This window comes from Lasioglossum baleicum, chromosome 10, assembly GCF_051020765.1.
Source record: "Lasioglossum baleicum chromosome 10, iyLasBale1, whole genome shotgun sequence".
In the NCBI taxonomy this organism is placed as follows: Eukaryota; Metazoa; Arthropoda; class Insecta; order Hymenoptera; family Halictidae; genus Lasioglossum; species Lasioglossum baleicum.
In genome coordinates, this window is record NC_134938.1 from 11,788,308 (window position 1) to 11,801,231 (window position 12,924).

Below are 12,924 nucleotides of genomic sequence, written 5' to 3' on the forward strand. Positions count from 1 at the left end.
AGAAAAGAAGAAAAAGAACAAATCCAATTTTTTCTCTGTTTAAATGTCGTAGGAAATTTATTACAACATAATGTACATTACAGACTGCATTGAACAACAACAACGTTAATAATATTGTGACGAAAGGAAGAAGAACATGAAGAAAAGAAGAAAAGAAGCCAATTTTTTCTGTTTAGATCTCGTACAACATTTATTACAACATAATGTATAGACTGCGGACCTTCATGTATTTATGAAGAAATTAGTTGGATGAAATATAAAGCAGTAATAGGTTAGAAAAATTCAAGAATATTGTAATGTCGTTTTTACCGTAACAAAGTCATTGAGGGAGATGATATCAATTTTTATTTTATTCCTGTTTCCCGCAATCAATGCAGAATATTTTTATTTCGCATAAAGATCCGCGGTCTAATAATGTACATTCCAGACTGAACAACCAGAACGTTCATAACATTGTAAGAAGAGGAAGAAGAAATTGGACAAAAAAGATGTAAACATGAATTAAATGAAAAAAAATTTCTTCCTGTTCTAATTTTGACCGTTCAGGTGTGTGTGGCCAGGTAAGCTGAATAGTCCCGAGGTAAGGCGACCTTAGCGCGGGTTGCTCGCACGCGCACACACATGTAAAGCCGGTTGAAGACACGTCCGCACGCTCAATCAACTGGAGAATAATATCGCGTTACCTTGCAGAACTCCGGTTCAGTACGTGCTTGACCACGCAGCCGAGAGGACCTTCTTCGTGGCATCAACAACCGTTCGAAGGAATAAGAACCTCGCTTCATCATGCCCAACTGCCCGAAGTGTGATAAGCCCGTTTATTTTGGTGAGTGAACTCCCTTTTTATCTGTAGAAACACGTGTCGTATTCGAGGTAGATTACTCTACTGTTATTGGGAGCGGTGGACGAAAATCTGGCTAGAGCAGTGGTTCTTAACCTTTTTGGAGTCAGGGAACACTATATGAAAAATTGAAAAAATAAACAAAAACATCCCGCGTGGAAATAAATATATATTTCAGGAAATATATTATTAAATATATCTAATATAATAATAACCGGAACACCGGTTAAGAACCAGTGGGCTAGAGTGAAAAAATTCAGTTCGACGAGGCACTTCTATTTACAAATAAATTATTTATTATTCTATTGGAGTATTTATCGAGTGATCATTGGTACGTGGTTTAATTAGTGGACAATTTAACACCCCAGTGTGAAAGTTAGAACTGTGTAAAAATAAATTTATCGGTATTAATTTCTTTAATTCTGTCAGTATTAAATTTTTCGATTACTACATATTGTTAGTGCAACACTGAATTTCTCTAGAGCCCATACATTAAATAAATACCCTTTTATTAGTTTTATAAAGCAATATATGTATAGTCACTTTTAATGCCAAGTGTGATAGATCTTCGGTAACCTTGGACGATTATATTTTGTGGTCTGTCCGAAACGTTTTCGTGATTTTATTCGAGATCAGAATTCGATTTGCTTCTATTGCTCAATGTACAAACACGTCATTCATATATTCATACGTTCACCATGACTCCGTGAACCTACAGAGAATAAGCACATCAGAAATGCAAGATAAACCCATGAATATAGCTAGGGAACATTTTCTATTTATTTTTCATTCCACACGAATCAGGAGACGGATAAAAAGTTATTCTAAATATTCATGTATATTGCTACTCTGTTTATGAAGGTGTGTCGATCTTCATAAATATGCAATCATTCAAATAGACGTTTGCGTTACTTTGTACAACGATACTTTCATAAATAACTAACTTCTTCGAAATTGTACAACATTTCCATAGACAATTGTCGAAATTCCCATGTTGGAATTGCACAATTCATTCCATTGACGATTACGTAATTCAATTTTTGGTATTACGGATAGTAATCGGACTGGATTAAGATAACCCACAGGGGATTAAGATAAAAAAATTAGTCAGCTTCAAATTTTTCGGTACCGTTTCGAGTACGTTGCAGAAAATTTGTGTCGCACCCATGATCGAGCCCGCTGAGACACCGGCGAGTTGTCTGAATGACGAAACTAGTGATGTCATTACGCGTCCTCGTGGTCCACCTTGACAAACATTACACGAGCCTCGACTGTGTACAAACAGCGCGACGCGACGCGTCGTTGTGATACACATAAGTATAGTGAGTAATACGAGTCACCAGGAAGGAAACTTTATACAATTGCGCCCGATCTATATGTGAGCCGTATTCGTCCATTTTTTCCAAAAATGGTAGTTTCAGTCAGAGATATACAGTGGCCCACAAAAGTACGCCCTTTAAAACAGAATAACTTTTTTATAATTGTACCAAATGTGCAAAAAAATTATAATTTACAAGATTACATGCAAAAATAAAAAAGATATTTTGTAAAACCTTTTTATTTGGGCCCTTAATGAAAATTTAAAATATATGTTTTGTAGTTTTATGTTAGTTATACACATACTGAAAATTTCATTATTTGTGGGCCACTGTACATTTAAAAAATATTTTTTTAAAATTAATAGTTAAATGGATTTACATACATCAGCTTCAAACACTAATTGATATTGTATAAGTTCATTTTTCCCATGAATGGTAATTCTAGTCAGACATAGATATAAAAAGAAAATTAATAAATAAACGCACTTGTACCACTTCCAATCAGACGGAATCTCACCATTGACGATTCAAAAAGCCGCCATTTTCGTGAATTCCCAGCAATAATAATATGCATGTGCCAATTACAATACTAATCTGCAGCCATTGTCGTCACGGCCGAACTGTGGACTACAAAGATTAGCAGAATCGTTAATTGCAATGGCTGAGATACATATTTTATCGCAGGGACGTTCGCGTATTTCGGTTTCTGAATAGTTTACTCGAAAATGAATTGTCACGCTTGCTTTGCCAAAGTTTAGAGTCTACACATTAGACTGCCTAATAAGTCCAATAATAGACGTTCGATTATTCAGAAATATATTCAGCAGGTTGCTCTTTTTCTTTCTCTTGCATCATGATTATGCAGATGCACAGTATATGTACGTTGCAGAATCTCAACTCGAGAGAGAGAGAGAGAGAGAGAGAGATTGATTACACGCCGGTCACTGAATAACACAATAGCGAGAATGTAAAAGAACGTCGAAACGCTTATGAATATTATTATTACTACAAAGAAACCTTTAGCGATCTTGATTACTTTTCACGTAACACGGTGACAAGCAGTCTCTTTATATGCCAGACTATTTTAACATATACAGGATGTGTCCCAAAAATGTCGGAGAACCTCGACACGGGTTCCTCGGCTGATTTGAAGTCATTTTTTCCTTTGCGAAAACTTTCTACACCGCTTCGTTCAGGAGTTATTCACGAAAAACACGGACCAATTAGAGCCAGTGAAGAGACACCGCCCCCGCGACAATGATTGGTCCGTGTTTTTCGTTAATAACTCGTTAACGAAGCCACGGAGAGCATTTTTGCAAAGGAAAAAGTTACTTCAAATCACCCAAGGAACCACCCCTGTCAAAGTCATCGTCCTTGTGTATCTTCGGCTACTTCAATTCCAAAATCCTTAAATGATTTTCAAATTGAAACTTCTTCAACTCAGTCTGTGCTTGATGCATTTAAACAAATGTCCCAAGCAGTGCCGTAACGAGGGTGTGGCGAAAGAGGCGCCCGCCACCAGCGCAACTGGGTTTGGGGCGCAAAGCAAAGAATACCGCTGTTTTATGTTTTTATTATATTATTCTAACATATACCTACACAGTGACTCCCATTAATATTCGGACACTTTATTCTATACGATTCAAACTTTTTTCGGAAGCTAGAGCACTTAGTTCACTGCAGGATGTGAAAAGAAATTTTTTCGGAAATTGCAATTGGTCGGAATTGTAGAGAAAATACTGAAAGATCCATTTTACAACTTTTTTATGTGGGCCTATATTGAAAATTAAAAAAAAACGTTTTGTAGATCTGTTTCAATTAAACATATCCTGAAAATTTCGTCAAAATCGGTCGACGTTGCAATGAGCTACAAGCGTTTAAGGATGGTAAAAATTGCAGATTTTCACGATTTTCGGCCTATAACAGCAGTAAATCTAAGAATTCGTACATCTTTCAATGACTGTCATTTTTCCCCGCATCAACCGATTTCGATGAAACTTTCACAATGCATATAACCCACACAGATCTACAAAACATATTTTTCAAAATTTCAATATAGGCCCGCATAAAAAAGTTGTAAAATGCAACATTTAGTATTTCCTCTACAATTCCGGTCAAATGCAATTTTCGAAAAAATTTCTTTTCACATCCTGTAGTAAACTAATTGCTCCAGCTTCCCAAAAAAGTTCAAATCGCGTAGTCCAATATTTGAAAAGTTACGGTGTTTTTAAGAGTGTCCGAATATTAGTAGGAGTCACTGTATGTTTTGTATTTCTTTTATTTTGTCGTCATTGAATATGAATAAAAATTTGTTCGTATTTAGGTAGATCATTTATTCATACAAATACCTTGACAAATACGTTATTGTATATACAGGCAACTCATTTTGATGAGGTTAGTAGTATTTAATATATCGCATTTAGTAAAATTTAACTTGTTACATTAAAATTTTTTATTTTTTTGTCATTATTGGGTTATGAGGAGGTGCAAGTTGGACACTTGTCACAGGCGCATTAAACCCTCGTTGCGGCACTGGTCCCAAGTTCTTCCAAGTTGTTGGTCATTAAAGAATAAACAGTGGAGATCATCTCGCTTTTTTAAACATCAATATATATCATTGTGTCGAATTCAACGACGTACTATAGCATGACCTCGAGGTGACCCTAAAATAATGTTGGTCAGTAAAGAACGGGTTTCCAGCGCGGAGTGCGCTGCTCCCTTAGCAATCGCTCTCGTTCCAGCATAATGGAGAGTATTTTCAGGCTCGGTTCTCATCGCGTCGTCCCGATCGTTTATCGCAGCTGCAACAATTGAACGTACCCTAACGCCCGGTCTCGCCGGGTCCCGTCGGCGGATTAAACGCGAGCCGCGCTTCCGTAGCGGCGTTTAGAGGTCAGCGACCTTCCTGTTTGCGACTTTTTTCCGCGATTATACATACAAGAAAAAGAGAGTGTCGTCCCTCTAATTCGCCCCCGGCTCTCGCGGCATCTCCATTTCTCGCACGCCTACTTGCATCGATCTGAAAGCCTGGTGTAAGTACACGCATCCAACGAATTCGCGCGCGCGCGCGCGTGGAAAAGAGCGCCAGGAACGGGTACAGCAAGCAGCAGCACATTCAGAAAAATCCGCTTTCAGCACTAATAGTGCTTTAAGAGCCGTCTAAAAGGCTGCTCGAAAGAGGAAGCGCGCAATTAAAAGCGAACCTCTCTTAATACGGGAGCTTCCACTTGTGCGTCGAAACGCTGTCGTCGATGCACTCGGGCCTCGTATTCGCATAATTTCGACTGGGAACCAGTCGGGCACAATTCTAAGGTATTCAGCGACTGATCCCTGGACACGTTACAGCGTCTGTACGGCGAGAACGCGAGAGAACTCCAGACTTCGGGCCCGGACGAGCCGGGTCGGGCCTGATCGATTCCTGAAAGTACGGACGTTTATCGTTTCGCTGCGAATAACGCTTGCGAGCCATGTGAAATCGGCGGTGATAACGGAAACCTCGCCGCTCGACGCACTCGCATTAATGCGATACGATTGTTTCTATTTTTGTACATTGCCCGACGCGAGGGCATCGCCTGGTTTCGATACTTGTCCGACGTATTGATTCTTCCGTTGCAAGCCTTTTACACTCGTGTGCAGCTGTTGTTCTACAAACCAGTTTCTCCGTAGGAATACAAAAGGTTAAGTTCCGCAACAAAAGATCTCTAGGTGCAGTTTTGTTTGAAATTAGTGGACAGCTTGTACTCTTTGAATAATTACTTACACAATTATAAATAAATGAGAAATAAATTCTTAAATTGTTTTACATCTCGGAGAGCAGCGTTGCACACGCGCGTCCCTAATGTTAGTCGGCGCACGGTCTAACCGGGTTAATTGGAATTCCCGGCTTCATCCACGCAATTAATTAATCGGGCATCTTTGACTGGTTTCCCCGGGCGAGGTAATTTTTGCCGGAACGCGTGCGCTGGAAACCGCGTTCGCGAAGAAGGCACACCGGTGGCTTTCACCTAGCGTTTTCTTTGTTTCGAGCCTCGAAGCAGTGCTACGCCGCGCGGCGGAGCAGTACGCAACGCGGCAGCGTGCACGCCGCAAAAGCCAGGAGCTTTTTGAGCCGGTCGCAAGAGAGCGGCTGGGACTCTTTGCGAAACAAGAGCCGAAAGCTTTGAAATAAGCCGCGTTTAAATGATTTCTTAGCGTGCGCCGAAGCGCGGCGGTATGCCGCCTTAATTTTTCCGAATGCGAAACTTCTGCTGTGATGAAGAAGCCTCTCCTCCGTATCCCTCAATTAGACTGACGTTCCGAAGCGACGCGACGTGTAACTTCCGAAACAATGGGGCCCGATTTCCAAGAGAAGTCGCGGATCGAGTTGATCGAGTTGCTCGCATCGATTCTGAAAGAGGAACGAACTGAATACGCGTTCACTGTGCCAATGTTATTGCTCCGCCATGATACTTATATCTCCGGGAGTTTCAAAGCGTTCATTATTCCTCTCCGGCGATGACCTGAAAAAATCGTCGCAGCGAGAAGGGGACGTGGAAAGAGATTCATTCGCGTAAGGAAACATCTTGCACGGTAATCAGTCATTAATCTTTTACATCGGACTGATTTCAACGGGAGAAAGAGAGAGAGAGAGAGAGAAAGAAAAGACAGTAATAAGCTGGGGTAACCAGCTTGATCCACAGTCATCCCTCTGAATGCAGCAGGTTCGTGCTTATGGTCGGCCGCGCGAGAAGGGAAAAAGGAAGAGGGGGACTGGTAGCGAGTCACGTTGCATCGAAAGGGACAACAATAAAGTGTCCAGCGTCGGGGACAGCGACAACAAGCCTCGCCGAGGGGGTTTGAGTGGGAGGGTATTAATAATAAGAAGAACGGAGAGGAAACAGGTTTGCAGAAGAATGGCCGGATGGCGGTGGCGACCGGGAGAAGGCGAAGAGGAAGAATAAGGAGTGAGGAGTGAGGCGGGGAAGGAGAAGAACGTCGAGGTTCTCTCTTTCGTTGCAACATAACGCGGGATGCTGCCGGAAGAAAGCTACGATGAAGGGTTTTTCTTCCTTTTTTTTTTCGCTGGGACTTTCTGTGTAGTCGGGGGTGGTGGTTGGGTCGGCAGTTTTGAAAGAAGAAGAGTGGGCGGCAGTCGCGGCGGCGGCGGCGGCGGCTAGGGTGGAAAACGGTCTGCCGATGAAATAAAGAAGACGAAGGAGAACAGAAACAGGAAAGACCAAGGGGGATGATGTACCGAGCCTATGCAATCAGCAGCCGCCGATTGTTTGGCGCCCGAGCGCAACGATCCGTGCACAGCACTGTCTGCCTTTTTCGCGCTACCACTGCACAGCAGCAATGCTTGACGATTATGCACTCGCTTCTCTGCCGCCAGATAATTAGGAGTTAATTAACTAATGGCCCTTTATACCGTACCCTTCTTGCCTCCGCGCCCACCGGCCGCCCTCTCTCTCCCTCTATCCCTGGTGTTCCATTCTTCGTTTCCGTTCCCGTCTCGCTCTCTCATCCAGCTCTTGCTCCTTCTCCATCTTGTGTCCGTCCACATACCCTCCTCCCCTGCCTTCTGTCGACCCCTTTAGACCCTCACTCCCCTCTCCCTTTTCTGTCTCTCCGGTTCTCGTCATTTTCCAATTCCCCTCACTGGCACCAGCGTCCTTTGTGCTCCTTCTTAGACGCGGAGGAACGTTTGAATGCCAACCATCAGCCCGCCACGGTCCCGTGGCTTTTTTTGTCTTCCCCGCGAGGTTTGATATGCCGTAATGGCATGACGCACAGCCGACACACACCCACCGAGAAGAAAAACCCGTACGCGCTCGCTCCTCTGATTCCGAGAGCTCCGACGACTACCTTTTGTAGACTTTCCGGCCGAGCGTGTGCGCCGCGGCGCGACATCCGAATGCCACCGCGCCGAGGAAAATCCGATGGATACACGGTTTACGCGAACTTACGACGTCGATGGCTAATCCGTCCCGTCTGCCCGCGGATTCTACCACTGGAAAGCCACGGAACGTCACGTTATTCCTCTAGACCCCTTAGAATTTCATCTTAACGTCGTTCCAATCCTCCCGGGACTATGATTAGAGTGTCAGTCTGTCACTGTACGGCCGACGGTACACTTCCTTGGAGGAGGTCATTCCTCAAATCATCTGGAACAACTTTTTCCTTTGCAAAAATCTCCTCCGACGCCTGGTTAACGAGTTATTCACGAAAACCACGGGGCAATCGGGGCGTGGCTACTGTGGACTGGTTCCCCCTCCGAGGCAGGTCCCCTTGATCGCGGCGTTGGCATTGGCCGGGGCGGGGCCCGTTCGCTGTGGCCACGCCTCCATTGCTCCGTGTTTTTCGTTGATAACTCCTGAATCAGGCATCGGAGAACAGTTGTGCAAAGGAGAAAATTACTTCGAATCACCTTCGGAATCGCCCCTTTAAATCGCTCAACTTTAAACTTTACCAAATCAACTGCAAAAGCAACAATTTCTGGTTATGCAAGGAGAACTTTACCTTGACGCTACAGCAAAAATCCCGGGGAATCGTCGCGCCGATCGAAATGCTTTCGGTTAATCAAGCATCTTGCGTGACTCGCGCGACCTGGAACAAAGCCGCGTGGCTTCTTGTCTGGAGCGTCGGGCTTTTCGCGTCCCTCGCCGCGATCATTCACTCGGCACCATTCCCGGAGAATTCTTCGGCGCGATTCGCCCGCGCGCGCCTGTGGGAATTCATCGGGGTGTCGGGAACAATGCAGGGTTGCGTTGGAACACGGAATTTTGCGAAGCGGCGACACGGCCGCTATTTTTCTTTTTCTGTTTTCCTACGTCGACGCGAACGGTCCGGAGGGTGCACCGCGTTCGCGCCTCGCGTGAATGAGGATCACCGATCGGATCCTCCGAGGATAGCCCATTGAATCTCATAATTACGAAATTGCTAATGGAGCTGCCTACGGGGGAGAGACGTCTGCGAGGATGACGCCTGCGACGAGCTACAGTCCCGGATGAGGGATGCACCTCGGCATTTTGATCAACTCTGGATTTTTAAACGGAACCACCAAGCGTGGCGCATTGTTCGCGGGGATCGATCCGGTGTCGCGTCGATGATGGCGTCATCCTGAAGCCTTTCACGGCTGACAAGGGGCATTAGCCGTGTTAATTCGCCGTTAAACGAGCCGGGTTCAGCATTAGTCCGCGCGTATCGCGCTAATTATTCGGAATCGTCGACGCATCTTCGATATAACCTATCGTCATCATCGTCCTGATCAATGTAGGTTAGGTTTAGAATCATTTCGGCCAGCTCCTAACGATCTCGCAACGATAGCGACACAGTTTATTTCGACTTGCATTCAGGCCGGATCATGTGACGTGGCAACACTGCATACAAACCATGCATCAGTCCGATCAGCTGGTCCGATCAAGCTACTGCATACTAGGGATGCCGTGAACTGCTACTTTTGCAGAGATGGCCGTGATGTAACAATGTCTCAGGCCGAACTTCAAGTCGGACTGAGACAGTGTTGCCAAATTTACCTCGTTCCGGCCGGATCGGGGTCATACGAACAAATCTGTTGTTTTTTCTCCGAGTGGAGTTCATTGACCAATTTTGCAACGTTCTTGTACCGCTCTTTTTTTATACGTCCAAGAATTGTATGGAGGATTTATGTCTATTTGTTTATTGCAGCTGAAAGGAAAACCTCGTTGGGCAAGGACTGGCACGGTTCCTGCCTACGCTGCGAGAAGTGTAACAAGACATTGACACCCGGCAGCCACTCCGAACACGAAGGCAAACCTTACTGCAATCATCCCTGTTATTCAGCCCTTTTCGGCCCTGGAGGTAAGCGATAACATTCCCGAAACTTCTACGAAACGTACGCGATCTTCAAGCAGGTTTTATTAAGAAATTTCGTCTGTTCTGATTCCAGGTTTTGGACGGGGTGGTGCGGAGAGCTACGTTTACAAGAAATGAACAGCAACGAATAATATATAAGGCGACAAGTTATTGCTAAGTGGACCGCGTTACCTGTGCTATAGAATTATTAAAGCAATCGTTAACAGACTACCTAAGAATATGTACGAACTACAATGCCTTCGTAGATAATACAGAAAATATGTAATAACGCGAATATTCCATTTTTTTGTATGACTGTATTATGTATATTGTTATTACGTATGAGCCATTGAATAAATGTAGGTATCTTATTATATGTCACTTTTCTTCGTGAAGACTGCTAACAAAATTATGCTGGTTCTGATCAAGGATAACAAAGGGAGCAGCACTGTACTGGGGAAATCTCATATCCACAATCTCATACTCTCGTTTCCACTCTGGTTTTACCACAGACGAGATATAGAATACAGAATTAATATTATGGGAGCACACTAATTACCCAATGGAGTTTTCTGCCTCACGTCCACGGGGCTCTAACCCCATAACCTAACCCAGACTTAACGTCCTCTTACCATTTCCGTGTCACATCCTATCTTATCGGTCCGAATTAATATTCTGAATTGCCGACTCAGTAGAAAATGTCGGTAAACGTAAACCCGGTAATGTTCAAATAGAGATTCACATTATCGACATCTGTCTACATTATCGACAGTGGTGCCAGACGGTACCGAAACGGATGCTAAATACTCTCCTCCTTTTCCCCTTCCACTATCCTATTCCACCACCATGAGCATACTCCAATGTCCCCGACTAAGAGCGTAGACTGGTCACGTGACGTGTCACATATTACTCTGGTCATCAGAGAGGGGGTATATCATCTTACCTCGATTTCCCCGTTCTGGCGACACTGATTATTGAAATCCGCCACAACGTTTCTACGACAGTGCACTCTATCGAAATGAAACAATCAGCTAGCGAACTACATGAGGTTGCAACACAAAAGGTGTGTGTCTGAGGCAGCTAGATTTTACTGCGTTATCTGTCAGCCTCTATGAGCCAGTCAACATTCGTGTTATAAATATTAAGAATATCAGCTTTGTTCATGTACAATATAAATATTTTATGTATGATTTTTCAACGAATAAATAAAAAGGCAGTGTAATAAAAAAGCATACATATATATATCTGCGTATATATTTATTGAACCACCAATTTTTCCCGACCGTCCGACTTTTCGTAGAGTTATACTACTGAATTTGCAGCAATTTTCGACCGTCTGACTTGTCGTTGAGTTGCACTACTGAATTTCGTGCCACCTCCTTCGATATCATGTGCTCCTAATACAAAATTCAATTTTAAAGATTTTCGAAAATTTTCGACCGTCTGGCTTAACGTTGTGAGTTATACTACTGAATTTTCGAAAAATTTCGACCGTCTGACTTGTCGTTGAGTTGTACTACTGAATTTCGTGCCACCTCCTTCGATATCATGTGCTCCTAATACAAAACTAAATTTTCGAGATTTTCGACCGTCTGGCTCGTCATTGAGTTATACTACTGAATTTTCGAAAATTTCGGTCGCCTGATATATCGTTGAGTTGTACTACTGAATTTCGTGCCACCTCCTTCGATATCATATTCTCCTAATACAAAACTAAATTTTCGAGATTTTCGAAAATTTTCGCCAATGCTCGACCGTCTGACTTGTCATCGAGTTATAGTACTGAATTTTCGAAAATTTTCGGTCGCCTGATTTATCATTGAGTTGTACTACTGAATTTCGTGCCACCTCCTTCGACATCATATTCTCCTAATACAAAAATCCATTTTCGGAGTTTTCGACAAATTTTCGACCGTCTGGCTTGTCGTTGATTTATACTACTGAATTTGCAGCAATTTTTCGACCGTCTGACTTGTCGTTGAGTTGCACTACTGAATTTCGTGCCACCTCCTTCGATATCATGTGCTCCTAATACAAAATTCAATTTTCGAGATTTTCGAAAATTTTCGACCGTCTGGCTTAAGTTGAGTTATACTACTGAATTTTCGAAAAATTTCGACCCTCTGACTTGTCGTTGAGTTGTACTACTGAATTTCGTGCCACCTCCTTCGATATCATGTGCTCCTAATACAAAACTAAATTTTAGAGATTTTCGACCGTCTGGCTCGTCATTGAGTTATACTACTGAATTTTCGAAAATTTTCGGTCGCCTGATTTATCATTGAGTTGTACTACTGAATTTCGTGCCACCTCCTTCGACATCATATTCTCCTAATACAAAAATCCATTTTCGGAGTTTTCGACCAATTTTCGACCGTCTGGCTTGTCGTTGAGTTTCGCTACTGATTTTCGAAAATTTTCGACAGTCTGACTTGCAGTTGACTTGTACTACTCAATTTCTTTCGCTATCATATTCTCAAAATACAAAGACTATTTTTTGTCTGATTTGAAAAATTGTTCTCGGTCCAAAATTTTCGAAGATGTTAATTTAATTTGACTATAGAATAGTCTTGTACAAGGTAGGGAAGAAGGAACACATTAACTGTTGTAACTAATATTCTTTATTTTTCACCAAAGTATTACAATATTGATTCTGTGACTGCAATCTTGTGGTTCTGGTCTATGCTACCGAGGAAATGGTTGGCCTCTGTCCCGCTGGATTGCAGCACTATGCTGATTGTGTAGGATCGCAGAAAATCAGGCAGTTCCAATTAGTAGCTCCGGAGCTATTCGAGGCACCTTCCCAGCTTAGGTTCTTCTTCTTTACGTTGTTCTTCTGTACGTAGTAGTGGAAAGAGGTACTCGGAGAGGAATACGTTGGAACTCCCTGCGGAGAAAATCAACAGAATACACATTGCATCCTTTCCATCTTATTATTCAGCTGATGCATCATTT

At 43.1% G+C, this 12,924-nt stretch overlaps 1 protein-coding gene across 1 annotated transcript; it reads left to right on the plus strand.

The window, feature by feature from the left end:
- The first annotated feature begins 672 nt into the window (after nt 1-672).
- LOC143212542 (cysteine-rich protein 1) lies at nt 673-10,343 on the plus strand. Its single transcript, XM_076431448.1, has 3 exons — nt 673-823; nt 9,823-9,975; nt 10,064-10,343. The coding sequence occupies exons 1-3, from the start codon at nt 784-786 to the stop codon at nt 10,105-10,107; spliced, it is 237 nt and encodes a 78-aa protein (XP_076287563.1). The 5' UTR covers nt 673-783; the 3' UTR covers nt 10,108-10,343.
- The last annotated feature ends 2,581 nt before the right edge of the window (nt 10,344-12,924 follow it).

What these genes read in the sequence shown, in the direction of transcription:
- LOC143212542 (XM_076431448.1), top strand. Translation starts at nt 784, where the DNA reads ATGCCCAACTGCCCGAAGTGTGATAAGCCCGTTTATTTTG. An exon ending in TGATAAGCCCGTTTATTTTG is followed by an intron (nt 824 to 9,822) that starts GTGAGTGAACTC and finishes TGTTTATTGCAG; the next exon opens with CTGAAAGGAAAACCTCGTTG. An exon ending in AGCCCTTTTCGGCCCTGGAG is followed by an intron (nt 9,976 to 10,063) that starts GTAAGCGATAAC and finishes TTCTGATTCCAG; the next exon opens with GTTTTGGACGGGGTGGTGCG.